The sequence below is a fragment of the Myxocyprinus asiaticus genome, chromosome 15 (assembly GCF_019703515.2).
Source record: "Myxocyprinus asiaticus isolate MX2 ecotype Aquarium Trade chromosome 15, UBuf_Myxa_2, whole genome shotgun sequence".
Taxonomy (NCBI): Eukaryota; Metazoa; Chordata; class Actinopteri; order Cypriniformes; family Catostomidae; genus Myxocyprinus; species Myxocyprinus asiaticus.
The window spans coordinates 26,791,412-26,812,887 of record NC_059358.1 but is presented as its reverse complement, the minus strand read 5'-3'; the positions used below and the strand labels follow the sequence as shown (position 1 = coordinate 26,812,887).

The following is a 21,476-nucleotide window of genomic DNA, read 5'->3' as shown; positions in this document are numbered from 1 at the left end:
GTTCTCTTTCAGCTGCACAATATCATTTCTGATTTAAGAATTTTATATTGGAAAGAGAGGTCTGAAAATATACATGTTTGTGTAAGCCAAAGTACCTCTCCAAATTGGCCTTCTCCCAGCTTTTCTTTGAATATAAGTCGTTCCCGTGGCAACTCGGGCAGTGGTGGGCAGTCTGTGGGTGTGGTCGAAAGGGCAGGGACTGCATATGTATTATTACCACTAACGCCTTGCAGACTGCTAATGATTTCAGCTTCTGCATAATGAGGAACACTCCCCCCGCCTCCTGATGCTTCTCCATAATTTATGCCTGATAGGCCAGGGGGTGGGGCTCCAGGGTAAGGAGGCGGTCCTTCCTGAATGGGCAGGCCTTTCTCAACTATATCAGTAGCACAAGCTGAGATTAAAAAAAAAGTAGAGTGACAGAGGAAAAAGTTATAAAAGAGAGCTAATGACCCATATTATACATTAATGAGTAATTATGAACAGCAAACATGCACTTAAACACTCAAACATACACTGAAGAGGACACATTACATACATGCATGCTGTTGTGATATGTATGGTTTTATGACAGTAAGACTCAGTAAACATTAATGGGGCTTTTCCACTGCACGGTACGGCTTGACTCGACTCTGCTCACTTTTTGAGGGTTTTCCACTGTGGATAGTACCTGGTACCTAGTACTTTTTTTTAGTACCACCTCGGTCGAGGTTCCAAGCGAGCCGAGCCAATACTAAAGGTGACGTTAAAACACTGCAGAACACTGATTGGTCAGAGAGAATCGTCACTACCAGCGTCACTGGATTTGCGACATGGGACATCAAACCGCTAGTTTTAAAGTTTTAAAGTTAAAAACAGCGATAGCAGTATCATTTGTTCATGCGACTTTCGAATTGTAAAAAGAAATGGCTGTGCGCAAAACCACGCCGAGGTCAATAAACGAGGTGCAGACGTTCCTCTCGTTAGTAGCCGAGGAGAGGATCCAACGAGAGCTGGATGGGGCGACGCGAAACGAAAAACTTTTTCAGGAAGCGTCTCAGCAGTGACTCAGCAGCTGTTGGGGCCGCACACGGCTACAACCAGACCTACCAACAGTGTAGGGAAAGGTTAAAAAACTCAAGTGACTACAGAACCATCAAGGACCACAACAGCCGGAGTGGATCAAACAGAAGAAAGTGGAAGTGGTTCGACCAAAGGGACGCTATCTATGGCAATAGACCAGCGAGCTATGAGAGGGAGAGTGCCCTGGACTCGGTCATGGCGTTATTGGAGTCCACGATGGAAGATGGTACATTTATGTTAACTCTATATTCTGCTTGAAAGCTTCACTTTATTTAGTTGAACAGCTACTGCTTTGTTGTGTGTTTGTGTTGAGTTTAAGATGATGTCACGGCAGTAGAGGTGGCGCAACTATGACGATCAACCTATAATCCTACCCACGTTGAGGCTGCACTAAACTGCAGTGGAAATGCAAGCTCAGAAAAGTAAAGCCAGCAGAGTCGAGTCGAGTAGAACCATAACTTGCAGTGGAAAAGTGCCATAACATACCCCTCACTCCCTAATGGCTCATATGGCATCAAATCCAGGGTCTAAAATGAACTTTTTGCAAATTCCATTGGAGAGTAAACTGAGAAAATTTAGTTCACAGTTTTTTTCATACCAGTCATGAAACTGCATTACTAGTAGGCAAGAAAAAACATCTAAATAATCCCATGTCATAGGATTTACTATACAGCACAGGTCATTGTGTCACTTGCAGCATCTAATCTACAAGCTACTTTCCATCTCTTAGCAAAACTGCAACTGTCAAAAAACAAAAACAAAACATCAAAACACATCAAGATTTCATTCCACATATTTTTGCTTTGCTGGCTTAATGTGAGAAATTCCAGAGCGTGACGAGTTCTGGAGAAATTTCCTAGATAAAATTCTAGATATAGATTCCTTCTAGGGTGGTTTAAAGTCCTTACAAGATGCTAGTCACGACAGATGTTTTTTAGCTTGTATATCTTTGATTTATAACCAGTCATATTGCTTACATCAGCTAGTGTCAGACTATCATTGTTACTTAAACTATGTATTATGTATGACCCTTCACTAAGCTCCGCCCCAATTGGTTATGGTCGCTCGCTCTGACAAGCTCTGCAGAACTCCCCATTGGAATGAATGGGAGATTGCGGTGAACGATGTGGTTTTTGGCATAATATTCTGGGAATAGATCATATTTGTTTGTGGGCTGGTATGAAGAGTGACATTGTAATGCAAATTTATCTGAAGGTTTTTGTAAAAGAAATGGTTACATTTTGACAGTCATTTAAAAAGAGAAAAACTTCATTTAATAGCGATTACACATCTAATAACATTAGCTAAGTGAACAGAACTGCTTATAACGGCTCATAACACACTCATTATGATTCTGTGAACTGTTTATTTACTATCGCTTTGACTTCAATCATACATAAATTAATGTTCTGTTATTAGCTTTAATTTGCCTTGGAACAAATGTAGGTGTCATTGCAGATGTTATATGTCCATTTGGGAATGAGGGCTGACACAGTTTAATCCATAACATGCTCTTCTCCAGATTTATTTAAAGATTTAAAAAAGAAAGAAAGAAAGAAACACACTGCGGGTATCCTCTCTACTACAAATGACACGACAACAACATGTTTAACTTTTTTTATTATTATTTTATAAATCCCACTTAAAAGTAATCAAACACACATGACCAGAGCCCTTCTAATAGTTGAGCCTACAAGCTTAGCCTAAAATAGCATAACGTGGCACTCCCATAGACATTCTATGGTGGTACAATAGTAAGAGCATCTCTGACATTACTTCCATAGGCTCTCATTGGAAAAAAGTAAACGCGTGTCAGAGTAATGGCACACAGCAACAATTGCTAAGACAGGATTGGTCAGAAGCGCTTTTAAGGCGGGGCTTAGCAAAGGGTCAATTGTGGACCCTGATCACATCACTGAAAAAACTTATGTCGTACCATTTTTATGCACATGTTTAAGACCTTCTCTGCTGTTCTGGGGCCATTTTATAAGCCTAACTGTTACCTTAAAAAGGTCAGTGACTTTAACTGCTCCCTAGGGAGGACATCACCCCTTTGCCATTTCTTTTCCCCTTTCTCTTACCCTGGGGCAGGTTTTGGGGCTTTTCTTGCTGGCTGTGGCAGATTGTCAGCCTGTTGGGGCCATGTGTCAGGTCAGACAGGAGGAGATGATATGCTGGGTTGTTTAACAACAGTGCTAGGAGACATACACAAATCCCACAGACACACAAGTCCACAAACACAGGCACAACACCATAAAACGACAACACAGAGTGAAGGGTGACAAAACAAGTCATAATGCATAAAAACAACATGAAACAGCACAACCACAACACGATACAAAAAGACGCATCACAACATGAGATGACACAACAACAAAACACAAACAACAGGGCCGTTAGGCGAACACAGCATACCAGTTACATGTGAGATGCACAGACACAGCAGGCAGTGTTATCGTTGATAATTATGCAGGCTGTTAATTATTTTTCATTGGTCAGTGTGTTTTGGGGCATTCTTTTAAGTTGATTAATGTATGAATACAATCACACAATGATTCAAAAATGTATGATTTCAGCATGACAGCAACAAAAAGATTTAATGAGGGGAAAAAAAACACCTTAATTTGTTTCAAAGAGGAAAATATAAGTATAAGTGGACTAAATTTGGAGCTTTATAAAGCCACACTTCAATGTATGAATGTCTTTACATTATATAACAATATCAATCCAATGGCATTTACATTGGACACAAAAAGAAGTTTTTTTGTTTAAAAAGATAACACAAGCTACATTGTAAAAAATTAAGTATTTTGACGTGGGGACCTGGGTAGCTCAGCGAGTAAAGACGCTAACTACCACCCCTGGAGTCGCGAGTTTGAATCCAGGCGTGCTGAGTGACTCCAGCCAGGTCTCCTAAGCAACCAAATTGGCCCGGTTGCTAGAGAGGGTAGAGTCACATGGGGTAACCTCCTCATGGTCGCTATAATGTGGTTCTCGCTCTCGGTGGGACGCGTGGCGAGTTGTGCGTGGATGCCGCGGAGAATTGTGTGGGCCTCCGCACGCGCTACGTCTCCACGGTAACGCGCTCAAAGCACGTGATAAGATGCGTGTATTGACGGTCTCAGACACGGAGGCAACTGAGATTTGTCCTCTGCCACCTGGATTGGGGCAAGTCACTACGCCACCACGAGGACTTAGAGTGCATTGGGAATTGGCCGTTCCAAATTGGGGAGAAAAAAAAAAAAGAAAGTATTTTGACACTTTCGGGTTGTCAAACTTAATGCAACATATTTAATGTGATGACCTACACTTACATTCTGCTAGCACACATGTGAACTTGAGGGGGACTGACTTCAGACGTCCAGTGTCAATGACTTTGAGACTTTTTTATGTCAAAGCCATTTCAAAAATTGCTAAGAAAAGTGAAGCTACTGCAGCTCTGAGAACAGATCTAGCATTTTTGGTTTGCAAATGCCACTTTGATATTTTTGTATCTAATGCAATGACATTCAGACATTTTTATACGAGACTTTAGTGTCTAAAAGAGTCTAAACACCTTTTGGGGCCACTGTAATATAGAAAATGTGGAGTTTGCTGGAATAAAATCTCTGTGCTTTTATCTTTTCCCCTTCCCCCTCGCTCTCTCTGTCAGATAGGACAGTGGGCCTTTGTATCTGGGTAGTAGATTGTCCTAAAATACTTTTTCTGATGCTGTTTTGGCAGTGCTGTTCCTTCTCTGTGGTGTGCACTTACAAAGAAGGATGCACTGAAAGTGTGTGTGTGCGTGTGTGTGTCACCTGTGCTGTCACACTGCTCTCGGGGCCGCAGTACAGTGCTGGGCTCCTGGTACTCTCCCTCTCTGTCTCTGTCGTCTGGGAAAGTGTGTATGCGCTGATAGCGGCTGGAGTACGTGTGTGTGTTAGTATTGTTGATCACAACGTTATCCAATGGAACTGAAAGATGAACTCGTAGCTCGTCACTGGAGAGACTGCCCTGGGCCTGGAGATATACACAAAATCAAAACCCACGAAACCAAAATTGGAGTCTTCTGGCTTTTATCCATATATGTCAGCTCTAAGGCCATTGATATGCCAGTGTACTCCTAAAAATTGAGAAAAATGTTTAAACAGTCTTTCTCATCCAAAAAACTATGAACCAAAATACTGATTGACAATATTGATGACTCTGGGGCATAAACAACTTTTTGTTCAATAAAATGTTCTCTAGAATGGAAATGTCCTCTCCCACTAATTTACTAAAACTATACTAATACATTATACTAACATACTTCCATTTTGATTAACATTATATGTAATGAAAAAAAATGTATGCAATCACTTTCTTACTTTTTTATTTTTATATCTGCTTCTTTTCGGATATGTGAAGCACTTCAACTACAAATAAAATGTATTATCATTATCTGCTCTTGAATATGTCCCACCACAACTTTGTTTAACGAAATAATAAAATTACATTCATCTAACAATTTCATAGGGTCTTTAAATTTAACTGAAACACATACTGTTTATTAAGATAGTCGAGAAATACAATGTATATTTAGCCATTAAAAACAAGCCCCTCCCTCCCCACCTTGCCAAGTAGCTTCTTCCAGTACTGCCTCCACAGTATGACAGCTATAATGGCCAATAGGAGCAGGATAATTCCAACCAGACAACCAATCAGGATGGCTGTGTTGCTGCTGTCATCTTTGGCCACAGGTAATCCCGCCCTCAGAGTGATGGCAAGGAACTCCGCCCCTGTCAAAGACAGCAACTCTCTGATTACATACAATGCACATGTGTGCATGTTTACGCATCACTGACCTGACATTTAAATCATTACCAGAGGCATTTCAAGGAGTGTTTACACAGAAAAGCAAAGCTTATCTGTCCAGAACAGCCACCTTCTAATCTAAGACATGATGGGTGGGGCAGTAAATGAGTACATGCCTTCATGGTCATTGACCCACCTTCTCTGATACGACTTTATTCCTTATACACTACCTATCTCTCCCTCTCTCTTCGCGAGTGTGTGCTTATGTCTGTAGATTTAGGAGGCAGCTGTTGATTTGGGGGGGTTTAATGAGCTTTGACGCGAGTAAATGAGCTGTGAGAGAGGGCACGGTCCTAAAGTTGAGGGAACAAGAGTTAATTCATAGAGGCAAAGGACCAGTGACCGGAAAAATATCACAATAAAGAGACTTTATGAGTTGGGTAAATATGAAACACTAAATCAAACAATAGCGCATTGAGTAAAAAAAAAAAAAACAACAAAAAAAAAAAACAACCAAACCATGCAAAAACATCTCCAGGCTTCAACCCTGCTGAAAAGACCAGCTTAGGCCAGCTGTTTTATGTTGGTCTAGCTGGTGGAACAGCATTGCCATGTAGTTCACCACCAAAAAATACTACTCAACCAGTATGGTATTTTTAACTGGTTAACCAAGGTAGGCTTGCTGGTTAAGCTAGTCGAGGTGCCTGGTACGGATACCAGTAAACCAGCAAAACAAAATATATGCTGGTGACCAGCAACACTGGTCTTTTCAACAGGGAAGATGGACACACGTGCACTCAAACACATACAACCAACAACCACATTCTCAAGGCATTTTATGTGAGGGCTGGATTTTCTAATTGGAAGGGAACAACATGAAAGGACTTGTACTGGAAAACATGCCGTAAAAATCCAAGATATATAAAACAGCAAGCATGGAGACAATGCTCTTTTCTTTCCTTTGTGCCCCTCTCTCATTTCTCTCTCACCTGTTGGCATGCTGCTGGGCAGCTGTGGGGCTGTGCTCATGAAGAGGTCTGGAAAAATGAGGGTGTACAGGTCAGAAGAGTGAGAATTAGAGAAATGGGTGTGAGGGTGGAGGGTGGATGAGGGGCAGAAAGAGAAGTGTAAAGATGCTGAAAGATGAGGGAGAGCAATCTGAGAGGGTGGAGTAGTATTAGCCCCTGCCAAAAATAATGAATTATCCAACATTCAACGATCAGACAACCTCACCATTAAACTTTATGAGTCACTACTGATGAACATATGTGACATGCCAATGCTTTGCATTCACAAATGTAATGCAGTGGTGTTGACGTGCACCTAGTCTAGCACAGCTAGACTTTTGGCTTGCGGCATACAATCTGGTCTTCATTGCAGCCAATTCTAACCAAGAACCGCCCACTTAGGCAGGAAGAGACTGTCCGACTGACATAATAAGCGACCAACCACAGTTCATTTTGTTTTTAAGTGACATTTAGAGGCGGGTTTATCGGAAATCGATAATAATACAATAATATCGTTACTGTAGCTCATACGGTACAGCATAGCGCTAGCAACACAAAGATCATGGGTTTGATTTCCAATGAACATGCGTACTGATAAAATACAGTATGCACTTATTACCACAGATTTGCTGTAAGTCAGGGGTTTCAAACCGGGGTCTGGGGAATCTGAGGGGGCCGCAAAAGGGGGCTAGGGGTCCCGCAGATAATTTTAGAAAAATTTTTTTGTAAAAAATAAATAAATAAATGATCGTGAACCGAACCAAATTGTGAGATTTGTGAATCGTTACACCCTTAATAAATGTACATTTTTGTATGTATATTACTGTTCACAATAACAAAGTAATTATTGTTGTCTGTTTCTCTAGCTTTATACCTGCAAAATTATTCTAAAAAAAAAAAAAAAAAAAAACATAAAACAAGGTACATATTCTCCATATACTTTTTTTAAGATTTTTGGTTTTTAACTTTAGTACAATAACAATATATAAACAATATTTTTTTGCAAACAACATGTCTTTATAATCACACATACTGTTTTTCTGAAACATACTGTATAAATGGGCTTTTAGACAGTGTCACTGTCCTTGCAAACTTATTATTTCCTCATAAGTGCTTGTTGTCTCAACCAGGTACATTGTTATCATGACTGCTTTTGTGGACAGAGTAAAAAAAAACTTGTGTACCCTTACTCCCAGAAGTTGTCTAAAGCCAGCCAATCAGATTGGACCTGTCAATTTCAGACAGCACTTGGCATTTTTGTGTGCATTATGCATCAGATGGTCAGTGAATACTTTGGGCACTAACGTGCATTTGACTCACCGGTGGGGCTGCTGGTTCCATTTACATAGTTGGGAGTGTTTGGAGGGGTGACATTGAGAGGACGAGTGCTTGAGGAAGGGGGAGTCGGAGGGAGAGATCTATCGTCAAATGGCACTGGAAATGATAAAGACAATTGATAACAAACAGAGAGTGAGAATCAGATCACAAAAAAAAAAAAAAAAACTCAATAAGAAATAGATAACCTAAGCGTTATCTTGCACACTTGGGCAAAATTTCATGAACGGGCAATAGAAAGAAAATTAAGCAGCGGTTTGAGGAAGAATGCCAAACATTCAGAGAGAAGTGGGAACTTTTTTCAGTGTTGAATGTGGGAATGCCTGCTTTCTTACAACAAGACTCTCTGGAACACTTGATTCTGATTGGTCGATTGCAGCACTCTGCGATCAAATATTTTTGTATAGCTGACCGCAACTCAAATCAATACTTCAGGTCTATTTATTTATTTTGTAAATAGCCATATAGTAAGTGTGATGATGTACTAAATGACTACAAGTATACATATTAAAAGAGGACGTTTTTAAAATGTGGTGCTTGTAGTTAAATTAAACTTGTTCACTTTACTGCTAAACTGGCTATGGTTGATTATCGCTGCTGTAAGGTAATGATTTGGAGTGTGATGCTGTGAGAGGTTCAGGTTTGTGTGTGTTTGCGTACCAGAGTAGAAGCTTATCTCGCTTATGAGGAGCCAACGGTCGGTGAAGGCGAAGCGGCAGCGTAGGATTTGCGCCAGTCGTCCTCCAAGAGGCAGTGAGATGGTGCGGGACGAAGGGTCATGCAGGTCATCCAATGGCACCTTAAGGCTGAGCACTGGCTCCGCCCACGGACTCAACAGACTGGCCTTAAACTCACACACTACCTCACTGAACACCCGCACACCCTGACTGTGCCTGTTATTACTGTGCACCTGAGACACACAAAGAGACAGAGAAAGAAAAATTTAAAAACAACATCCAAGTACAACTGATTGCAGCTGGGTCTGAGTGGAAAATTAAACATTCCTTAGTATTTGGTGTGTCCCCCTTTTGCTTTAATGACAGCATGCACTCAAGCAGGCATGGACTCCACAAGTTTGTGCAAAACCTGATGGTACATAGTGTTATTCCAGCATAATTTGAGAATGTTCAAAAGAGCATTTTGTGACTTTTTGTAATAAGAATTTAACATGGCCAATGCCACAAATAAGCTCATTTGATCAGTGATCTAAAAATATGTGATATTGCATTATTTTCATAACATTTCTATGTTCTGTTTATTTGCAGTTTAAAATTAAATTTGAATTCTAGATTTTTAATGTGGTCTTTTGGTCCCCACTACATTTGCAATTAGAAACTATTGGAAAATAGAAAGATGGGGGGCAGGAGGTTGGCATAATGTAGAGGCATGTGCTTGGGAGCAATCTGTCCCGAGAATGTTATACAAATCACTGCGGTGGAAACAAAGGGCATCAGGGAGACATCAATAGAAGTTATTACTTTACAAATGGGAGATGAGGGAAGAGGAAAGAGAGAGAAGAAACAGAGGGGGTGAACGAGGAGAGGATGTATATGACAGGTTTGACATTAATGGTCCTGTTAGGTCACCGTCTAACTGCACACATGTGTGCAAACACTCACTGACACATGAAATATGTGTTTAAAAACTAACGGCTACAACAGCGGCGACCTGGTGAGGAGGTTATTTGATAGTCAAAGCTATCATGACGACACCTTGTTAAATCAACATGCACGCGCACAAACACGTTTGTTTTCCTAGAATAGTGTGGACATTTAAATGACTTGCACTGTTTTTATACTGAGCAAGTGATATTTTCTATCGCCTACCCCTAAACCTAACCTTCACAGAAACCTTTTTGCATTTTGTTCATTGACATTATTCAGTATGTTTATTATGCCATTTTTCCTTGTGGGTACCATTGGCAGATGATTTCTGGTTTTACAATTCTTGTAGGCACTGCAAGAAATAATTTTCTTACTCTGTATTTTTATCTTGTTTTCCAGTAAACATCTAAACTTTCAATCAAAACACATTTAGTTGAGAAGCAAAACTAAACTAGATACTGTATAATTTTAAAATGATTTTATTTTTATATTTTTAACTCATCCCTCCTTTCTTTAAAAAAAGGAAGCAATAATCAAGGCGACAGTGACGCACTTTCAATGGAAGTGAATGGGGCCAATTTTTGAGGGTTTAAAAAGGTAGAAATGTGAAGCTTAGAACTTTATAAAATAACTTACATTAATTCTTCTGTTAGAACTTGTGAATATTTGAGCTTTAAAGTTGTTAAATCTTTGCTTTTACAGTAATTTTAGGGTTTATGCCGTTATGTCGCCATGGCAACAGAATTGTAAAATTGGATATTGCTTCACATTGTAAAATTTAGTAAGCAATTTTATCACACTAAAATCATGTTAACACACATTGTTTACGTCTTGTGGTTATACTTTTGAAACAGTGTGTATTTTAACTTTTACGGATTGGCCCCATTCACTTCCATTGTGAGTGCCTCACTGTAACCCAGATTTTGTTTTTTTTAAGAAAAGGTGAGACATCTCAAAATACATGTTTGTGGTATTTAACATTATGCCACAAATGCTGTTGATTGAGCTTAACTTGTATTGAACTCAGAATATTCCTTTAAGTCTTATTTGCTAAAAAGTTAATAATAATAATAAATAAAAAATATCCAGATTGGGTAAGAAAATTAAGCTGGTTTTTCTTACATCATTGGCACATAGATTCTTCTTAAGTTTTAAGCATAAACCTCACTACATTTTATTCTATTTTTTTTTTTAAAACAAGACTTTATATGTTATGTCATGTTGCATCTCAAGTGAATGTATTTGTAAAAATGTACATTATTACAAGAAAACAAGGTTGCTTAGTAAAACAAACAAAATTACCAAATCAAAACAAAATTTGTGAGTATAAAGATTTTTTGCAGTGTGGACATCTGGTCCCCATAACGTAGGCAAAACCTGACACACGCACACACAACATTTGAGGGAGCTCCTCCGCTCCCCTTGGTGAACTGTGGCAAACATTGTGCTGGCATTCCTGTTCACCATAGGGTAGATGATTTGTAGGGGAAAACTGCCTCGAGAGGCTGCAGGTATTCTGTAACTGGAGGAATTTCTATAAACAAAGGTCTAGGATATGGAGATTATTTAAAGGGAGGAAGAGAGCAGAGGGAGGTGTCATAAATCATCTCACAACGGCACTTGCACATGTGATGTTTTTTTAATGGGAAATGTTTAATGGGCCCTCTGGTCCTGTTTCTCTGTATCTTTTTGGAATTTACAACAAGATATACAGGGAGTGAGGAGAGGAAGTGTATGAACAGTGGGAAGCCACAGGAAAAACATGAACAACATGGGAAGTGTTTATGTATGCTGTGATGACAGAAATCACAGAGTGTAAAGAATTCCCTCTCAAAACTGTAAAGTCACATACAGATGGAGACTGTCAGAAGTGGGGAAAAACAAACCAGCATTCCTGGTTAGAAGACACTCAAAAAATTACAATACACACGCATACCACACACAAAAGAAAAATAATTATGGTTCTGCAAATTGTCCAACAAAACACTCGGATTGCCTTCACAATCACACACCACCACAGAATCAGACCCACAGGCACAGAGACAAACACAAACAAATCAAATGTTCATTAAAGGGTTGAAAGGTAATGACAGGCTCCTGAGGGTGGAACTGGGAGGATTTACTGAGCTGGAGAATTATCATTACTGCCTTACTGACTGAGCTGAATTCTCGGATAGCTTTTGCAGTCAGGCATAGTGCGTAGTTCAGTAGGGTTGAAGATGAATGGTAGAAAGATGATATATATCACATATATTCACACACCAGCCTCTGAAATTAAGGGAAGCAAAATGACACAGAAAGTAACAAAAATTCCCATGAAATTCAAAATACAGGGGGGAATAAATGCCCTCATAATGCATTCCTCTGTTTTGTATTTGTAACATCTGATATAGTTTTAAATAGTCTATTCTAGGACTGGTTATACATATTATTTGCCTAAAATAGTAGATTTAACTATGAGTAAGGGGCCGTTCGCACTGAATGCGTTTACCTGCGCTGTTTTTCAGTTGTTTTTTTATGTAATCATGTGCTTGATGGATGCCTTTTAACATTGGGCCATGTCTTGCTGTTTTTTCAGCATCTTGTGCAGGAGTGTTGCGTGGTTAGATGCCTTGTAAAGTTGAAAAGAACTTCAACTTTTAAAAATGGGTCTCCAGACACTTGCGTTCTGTTCTATTTGTTATGCTGTGTCTGGTCTGAATGGACTCTGAGAGGTAATACATCTAATTATTTAAACAGAGAATGTGTCAATTAAATTATTAAATTGAAGTATTTCAAATTTAGGTATTGCAGTATATTCTTCATATTGTTGGAAAATAATATGCCCTCAAAAAGAGCAAAAAATGCCCTGGAAATCAAATCAAAGGGGCTAATGTTGGTAAAGTAAATTTCTAACACTAATACACACACAAATACTGACCTGCATGGTGTGAAAAACCCGCGTTTTCTCAAAGTGGAACTCAATGTTGACAGTGGGCTGACCCAACGCTTCGCGACTCCATCCCACATAATCATATCCTGGCCACACTCTTAACTCTTTACTCTCCACAAAATCATTCCCACCTAAAACACCATCACACAACTGGCCTAAGCCTCCAAACATCACCCTACAGAGAAGAGAGAGAGAGAGAGAGAGAGAGAGAGAGAGATACATTACAGAACTGAAGTAAAGTTAAATTGATCATGTCATTGGGCTTGTGCACACATATACAAAGGTGTATGTGCTCACATTTATGTTGGCATTTCCCATGCACAAACACATCTGTTAGAGTCCCATCTGGCTAATGTCAAAAACGTTGGCTCTGCTATTGCAAACATTTCTGCCCTATTACAAGCACATCTGGGAGTGTTTCTACAAGACATTCACCAACCTCAACCAACATACACACACACACGTTGGTGAAACTATCCTTATGAGGCCTCTCCATAGACATAATGATTTTTATACTGTACGAACTATAGATTCTATCCCCTAACCCTACCCCTAAACCTCACAAAAAACGTTCTGCATTTTTACATTTTCAAAAAAACATCGTTTAGTATGTTTAAGAGAATTGAATTATAGGGACACTAGAAATGTCCTCATAAACCACATTTATAGCATAATACCCTTGTAATTACCAGTTTGTAGCCTAAAAAAAAAATTTCCTCGTAAACCACACACACACAGAGAGAGAGAGAGAGAGAGAGAGAGAGAGAGAGAGAAAAGGGGCCTGGACTTTAACATACATCACAGAAAAAGGAATAAGTCAACCAGATGAGATTTGAAAAGGTTAGCCCAGAAAGTGTTTGACTGCTTGTTTCTGACCAACATAAGCATAAACCTACGTGGGAAACGAACTAGACGGTGATTAAAAAAAAAAAGTGTTATTTGGCGGTATCAAGATCACATTTTCTCTGACTTAATTTGCAATGTGTAACACACGAGGCACATGCCAGACAAAAATGCAGAGAACGAAATCTTGGCGGGAGATCAAGATGACAAGGACAGTTTTTGGGTGAACTAACTTAGGGATAGTTCACCCAAAAATTAAAAGACAGAACAATGTTTATGTCCTGTTTTACTCTAAATCTCCACTTTAACTTTCAGATGTGAAAGTGAAACTAAACAGGCACCACAAGTGACTTTCAGATGTAAAAGTGAAAGTGGAGATTTAGAGGGGAAAAGGACTTAAATTTTTATCTGTTTCTCGCAAACACCTATCATATCGCTTCTGAAGACATGGATTTGTTTTTTCTGTTTCCTTTATGTTATGTTTGTGTTTTATGTTTATTTCCTTTAGTTACAAAGGTCTGATCACCATTCACTTGCTTTGTACAGTGCTGAAATATTATTCTAAAAATCCTTGTTTGTGTTCTGTTGAAGAAAGTAAGTCATACACATCTGGGAAGTCATGAGGTTGAGTAAATGATGAGAGAATTTTCATTTTTGGGTGAACGATCCCTTTAAGAAATTTGAAATATGATTGGGAGCGTGTGTGTGTGTATGTGTGTGTACACGTGCTTATTAGCTATAGTTTGGGGAAAGCTTTAAATTACAAAACCACCCTTTCGGACATCCTTATTTGGAAAAAAAATGGTGCCTGTTCATAAATTAAAATTTTTTATTATTCTAAAAATTAAAAAAGTTAGTTGGTTAGGGTTAGTCTCTAGTACTTATAATTCGTTTTTTATAAAACATTAGAAGTCTATGGTACAGTGTGTCCCAATTTAGACAGTTACTGTAAGTAAAAGTGTGCACTGCATATTACCCTGCCTCTGTACTGCCATCATAGACAGAGTCATTAAGATAGACAGGTGAGCCTGACAAGTTCATCACATGACCCACAGGAGCGGTGTACGCCTTCAGTCCATCTGTCAGAGAGCACAAGAACATTAAAGGTAAATGTCATTTGAATGCAAAATGTGCCTGTAGTTAATGTTTTGAGTGTGTGTGAGATTGTTACTGATGATGGATTGCATTTAATGTGTTGAACTCACCTTTCCAGACACAACCGTACAGTTCAACTCTCAGGCACACACTCATCACGCGGTCCGCCAGCGGGTAGAACCGTACCATGCGTGCTATAATGGGAGGTCCCAGGTCCTTCAGGACTATATCATATGTGTTCTTGTTCCCTGTCACCACCTGAGACAAACAAAAAAATGACACACACTACTAGTGCCATTTCTACTACATGCTACTCATGACATTATTCTAAACAAATGTTTAATGCTGAGACCTCTTGCCCCCAGCGGTCCTTCCATGTTATCCAGTGTCGCCCATCACGGGAGTAAAGGAGCCGATAACTGCGTGCAAACTCCCGCCCGAGCCCGTCTGCATGCCGCCCCTGCGTGCCCACCAGAGACAGAAAGTAAAGTGTGTGCAGGTCTACCTGCAGGTACTCAGAACCACTGGGGAACACCGGACCAGCTGGACACCACGCCCCGTCCCCATCTCCAGTGCTTAGCCTAGGAGAGATCATAAAACAAAATAATAATATTTGCAGGCATAAAAGTATTATTATTATTAAATATAATATATAAAAACATTCAGTGGGTACTTAGTAAATGCACTGTATGCATATACCTAAACACAAATTGATAAAATATTAAAAGGATTTGTTTGCATATACACTACCAGTCAAAAGTTTTAAACACTTGACTGAAACGTTTCTCGTGACCTTAAAAATCTTTTGCTCTGAAGGCGTATGCTTAAATGTTTTAAATTAGTTTTGTAGACAAAAATATAATTGTGCCACCATACTAATTTATTTCATTATAAAACTAAAATATTATTAAAAAAAAATAAAAGTAAAAATAAGTTTTTGAAATTGATGACTTGGACCAAATAATAAAGAAAAGCAGCCCAACATAGATGGGAACTCCTTCAATACTGTTTAAAAAGCATCCCAGGGTGATACCTCAAGAAGTTGGTTGAGAAAATGTCAAGAGTACATTTCTGCAAATTCTAGGCAAAGGGTGACTACTTTGAAGATGCTAAAATATAACACAGTTTTGATTTATTTTGGATTTTGTTTAGTCACAACATAATTCCCATAGTTCCATTTATGTTATTCCATAGTTCTGATGACTTTACTATTATTCTAAAATGTGATAAAAAAAAATTATAATAAAGAATGAGTAAGTGTTTCAAAACTTTTGACCAGTAATGTGTATAAACAAAAAACATTAATTACTTAAGGCACAGTATGCATAAATAATTGCATAAAACACTAGAGGCACTGTGGGCATATGTTTTGTAACATCTGCTAGGAAAGTGTACATAGGGACAAAAATTTTAAGTGCACAATGCAATTTCCTGGCAACAAACCTGTGTGCAATGAGGTGATATGTGAGAGGTGAGGTATGTGTGTATTTGTGTGCGCATGTTAACACCTGCATACTGAGTTCACCTGGTTCCACTCTCCCACATAGTTCTAACACATACACACACACTCGCTCTCTCTGGTATTCAGTGATAAAACACATGTGAGACAGTTTAAGCCTTTTCTACTTTTAAACTGTCAAACACACACATGCATGCACTATGATGAATAGTGGGCTGAGACCATATCACAAAGTGGACAAAAACATGTACACAGTTGACAGGTACAATTTGAATATGAAGAAAAGCTTTTTTTTATTTGTTTCAGTGTTTTATTTATTCATTTAGGCTATTTGCTTGTTTGCTTGTGGCTAAAGTGAAAAGGTCTGAATTTGGTTAGGTTTAAGAGGACTCGTGTGAACCCTCAAAGAATAGCGCAAGTCTTTTTATTGGCAGAAGAACATGGTCAAAACATTACCAAATATCAGTTAAAGTAATCACTTAATTACTATTTTATCACATCGCAGTTCAAATCGCACTTGCAATATTTTTCAAAATATATGCAATATAACTCTTCTATCGGCATAAAATCTGGTCCAATTTGCAGCTTCTTCTGGCCAAAAACAACACACTTAAAGGGGGTTGCACACCAGACATGTCTAGTGGACAACATGGTGCGTTCTAAAATTCGAAAAACAATTGTTTTCTATGAATGCACGCACACCACTGCCACCGCTCGCTGTCTGTCAGTGGCACCCAGCTACGACTCCGGAAGCTGCTCAAATTCCTGCCGTGCTATGGAGCTCAACAACATATTTTCCACTAATTTCGACCCAAATAATTATCAACGGACATAGATTACTCATGCATTGTTCGTTTTGTCCACATCGACGTGCCGTGTTTGATACCTGTGTCCTAGCCGCGATGCGTTACCAGTACCTAATGATTTTCGTGACTTGCGGTTCGTTATCGGTTCCCAAACATGCAATTTTCAGACGATGCAGATGGATCACAGCAATAAAATAATCTGACAATGTTTCACACACCGCAAATCAGCAGCAGCGCTGTCCTGCTATTGAACCTACAGCGCAAAACGTAGAGCACATGTACGTCCAATTTCCGAACAAATGAGCCGTTTCAGTTGAATCTACAGTTTGCAAAAAACAGCACTACCAGTGTAGTCAGATTCCTGAACACGGATTCCTCAGCATGGCTAACTAACTGTACTCAAGACAGAAAACCGGGCAGGTGGAACGGCTTTAGTGATTTTAGTGACATGTCCAAATCGTTACGAAACAGCACGATTCAGCAATGGTAACCGTTTGGCCAGATGGTGAAAAGGAGGCTATAATTTTTTATTTCCAAATAGCAACGCTGCATGTGAAGATGTTGTGAAATCCATTTTATTTATTGACAGTAGCAGAACTTAATCTCAGGGGGTACTTCAACTAAATTATTTAGGTTGTAGTGTCCAGGGTTGGGAGGGTTACTTTTGAAATGTATTTCACTACAGATTACAGAATACATGCTGTAAAATGTAATTTATAACATATTCCGTTAGATTACTCAAGGTCAGTAACGTATTTTAAATACTTTGGATTTCTTCTTCAGCACTGGTAGATTTTTTCACTTGTTTTGACTATAAAAACTCTGCCAGTACAGTAAGACAAAATACACGTTAAAAATACATTCGCTGAAAAACCTAAATATCTTATGTAGTGTTGTTTCTAAAACAAGATCAAATCGATCTTGTTTTAAGGATTTTTAGATATTTGTACAGGAAAACAAAAAAAATCATCATCAAGAATAGGGATGACCCGATACTGACATTTTTAAATGGATCAGGTATCGGTCCAACGAGCTGATCCAAATCCGATACTGTGTGTTAGTCATGTTCGTTACTGTCAAGCTAAAAAAAAAAATGATATAAAATGCACGTGCAGCTCCAGTGCATCAGTGAATGGCGCTAATATTTTTAGTCTTCACGTGGTGTGCAATATTAGAGCGCTACTCATGATCAACATCTCAGATGTAGATGCTCAATAGTTCGGTTCACTTATATGCATTTTTGCCAGAATTTGAATAAGAAGCAAATTAAACTACTGTGAACTTTCCTACAAACAGACACATACAGGACTTCCTGGAGCGTTCAGAATGTCAAAATAAAAGTGTGAGGGTTTAAAAGTTAAAGGTGTCACAGAGGCAGAGATATGAACTCAGTAGCAGGGTTAACTGAACAGATGATTGAAACAGTGATGTAACACTGCAAGTAAATCCAGCTGAGAAGAGTGGCAAACAGCAGATGAGTAATATCCAGACAGGGTATAGACACGATGAACAGATAACTCACAACAGTCTTATGATACTTGCAGGCAATAATGAAGACACAGGTATGTTTGACATAGTAGAAAGGTCTAGAGTCTCAGAGATACTATCGATGAGAACAGACAAAAGTTTGCGTGAAAGCGGGTATATATGCAGTCCTTGATTAGCCACTAATTTTATGCAGGTGCGTGTAATCAGAACTCAGGGGAGAGTGAGCACTGACGGCAGTGAGGAAGAAAGAGAGAGAGACCAGTGGATCCGTGACAAAAGGTGCACGATTGAGATATATTACTATATATTACTATTATAATATATTATTATTATTAGCATTTGTTTACAAATTATAACAATATTTAAGTTGAATGGGTTCCAAAAAATAACTGTGTGAATGAAAATTGAGCTGATGTCTTACAACTACATTGAGCAAAAAAAGAGATCTGAATCCTTTAAAGTCCAGACACAAGTTGAAAATTTTTTGCTGATGACTTATACTGGAATTACTGTTAATTTTACTGCTACATTATCCAGTATACTAGTTAACAATAAAGTTTTTCTTAATAAGCTATACATTTATATTGAAATAATGTGTAGTTAGAGGTTTGTGTTTCTTTACATATTAAAGAGTACTCCCAATTAGTTCCACACAATAATGTAAAGATATTCTAAACTGATTATGCAAAAAACAACAACACTGGTATCGGATTGGGATCGGTATCGGCCGATACTGAGATTTCCGATATAGGAATTGGAAGAGAAAAAGTGGTATCGGTGCATTCCTAATTAAGAATACGATTTCTGCCCCAATATCAAAGGTCTTACTAGAAAAAAAGAAATTATGATCCAAAGTGAATTGCCTGGTAACATGTGCATGTAAAATGGCTAGAAAAAGCATTTTAGCTTAGCGTAAAGCTGACAATTTACACAAGGTTTATTTCTATTTCTTCTGCTCCGAACTTACTTCAAACTTACTTCTCTGTCTGCTCGTATGAATGTAACACATCATAAGAAAATGTTTCACTGCTGTTCAAATGCACTTTGAATCGCATCATTTATATGTATATATGTTTTCCATCTGAAAGTACAAAATATTAAATGAAACAAATGACAATAAAATGCAAAGTAATCTCTTCAGTAATCAAAATACTTTTTGAATGTAACTGTATTCTAATTACCAATAATTTAAATTGTAACTGTAGTGGAATACGGTTACTTGTATTTTGTATTTTAAATACGGAATCCCGTTACATGTATTCCATTACTCCCCAACCCTGGTAGTGTCTCATAAGAAAAAAAGGTTGGGAAGCCTTTACTCTAGTGTGAGAGCAACATTAGGGGACTGCAGAGAAAAGGAGCTGCATGCAGCTCTACAGGACACTTGTTTGAAGCGTTTTGATCTTTTTTTAATGAACCAAGAGTTTGTGTGAAGCTGCTCAGAAATAGACTCTCCTTCCTGCAAACACCCAACGCAGCAACACTTATTGCCCTCCATTCCTTCAGAGAATACATTCCTCCATTCCATCTCTTGGTCTTCAGCATGCGGTCACAAAGCTGTTCCTCTGTGATGTCATACAGTATGTGACAACCTTTCTGAACATAACAAACACACTGTATCCTCTGCATAAATCCCTGCTTCAGCACCACATCACTTCTCTTCACCTCCACTCTCTATCTCACCTTTATTCTCCCTCCATGCTAAAGGCCATATCCCCCTCTCCCTTGCCCTGATTCTCCTGTAAGCTCCTCTCCCCTCTGTTTAAAATCCCTGTGCTGTCTTCAACAGAATGTGGACTTAATAACAACCACATGATATGTGTGCTGCCAAAAGACAGAAATGCACGTGCTCACACACACACACACACACACACACACCAAAAAAAAAATCACACAATAAACAAAAAGGTAGATACAAACACACACACACCTCATTGATTCAGGACAGAATGAGCTTATTTGTCAGTGTGTGTGTGTGTGTGTGTGTGTGTGTGTGTTTGCATCTGCCTTTTTGTTTATTGTGTGATTGTGTGTGTGTTGTGTCTGTGCTACTCTGTGTGTGGTATTGGCCTTTATTCAGCAGTATGCGAGTCTAGTCCAGGCAGACAGTGCTGTAATGTCATTACCTAATGCTCTATATCAGGATACGCTCCATTATTGACATCTAACGTAACTTAATCATGGCCCTTCATGAGAGTTACAGGGTCCACGAACACAAACACCCACCCACAGATCACACAACACCAAATCAGAGTGAAAATATACTTTATTATGCACAACATTCAGGAGAAGTCTCAAAAGAAAGCATACTCATGTTCATACCTGCCGTGTTTGGCTTCAGTGGAGTCGGACCAGGCACTGGACGCGGTGATGTCAGAGTCCGGTATGGTGCCATCCTCCATCCCTAGAGCGTAGCGACACCTGGCTGCGTGATACAGATGAAATACATTAGACTGGCTCTGACAGTACCCTCCAGAACAAGCTTTATAAGACACTTACACAAATAAACAAACATGTTTTCTCGGCTATCTAAATGAGGATATTCCACAAACATCTAATGTTTTAATAGAGCTTATTATAATGATTATAGAATTACCCTAACCTTACCCTAAAAGCCTTGCTAAAAATACAGACAACTATGGTGGCAAGTTCCATCGTTTCCAACATAGTTCAACGATTTGGTGTTTTTTCCGAAACCCAAGTTTCAACGAAAATTTGCAAACAGCATTGGAAACATGAGGTTGGAAATACAGCTCGCCACCTGTTGTTAGAAAAATGTTTCCCTGTTAGTTTGCTTTGTGGACATCATTTGACTTTGCCGAGGTATCTATACCTTTCATTCCATATTTTGCATTACACAATGCTTGCAGCTTTCGTGTCTTCAGCAGCTTTCTCGCATTAAACAGCGTTATGGTGTTCATGTAAATGAGCTATTATAATTTAATATCTATTTGATCTCCACCCCTTGCATAACATCATTAAAGGGATAGTTCACCCAAAAATGAAAATTCTGTAAACATTTCCTCACCCTCATGCCATCACATGTGTGTATGGCTTTCATTCTTCTACAGA

At 38.9% G+C, this 21,476-nt stretch overlaps 1 protein-coding gene across 2 annotated transcripts in view; it reads right to left on the bottom strand.

Moving 5' to 3' along the window:
• Positions 1-21,476, bottom strand: part of LOC127452782 (epithelial discoidin domain-containing receptor 1-like) — a 54,661-nt gene that overhangs the window by 11,673 nt on the left and 21,512 nt on the right. The window contains exons 3-14 of one of the 2 annotated variants that reach the window (XM_051718490.1): positions 20,727-20,829; positions 15,004-15,232; positions 14,762-14,909; positions 14,533-14,635; positions 12,702-12,888; positions 8,838-9,087; positions 8,163-8,276; positions 6,825-6,872; positions 5,653-5,819; positions 4,860-5,061; positions 3,144-3,257; positions 96-394 (exon numbers count right to left, since the gene is read on the bottom strand). In XM_051718490.1, coding sequence (XP_051574450.1) covers positions 96-394; positions 3,144-3,257; positions 4,860-5,061; positions 5,653-5,819; positions 6,825-6,872; positions 8,163-8,276; positions 8,838-9,087; positions 12,702-12,888; positions 14,533-14,635; positions 14,762-14,909; positions 15,004-15,232; positions 20,727-20,829 — 1,964 coding nt within the window. The remainder of the gene's footprint in view (positions 1-95; positions 395-3,143; positions 3,258-4,859; positions 5,062-5,652; positions 5,820-6,824; positions 6,873-8,162; positions 8,277-8,837; positions 9,088-12,701; positions 12,889-14,532; positions 14,636-14,761; positions 14,910-15,003; positions 15,233-20,726; positions 20,830-21,476) is intronic. The other variant, XM_051718491.1, reaches the window with a different exon arrangement.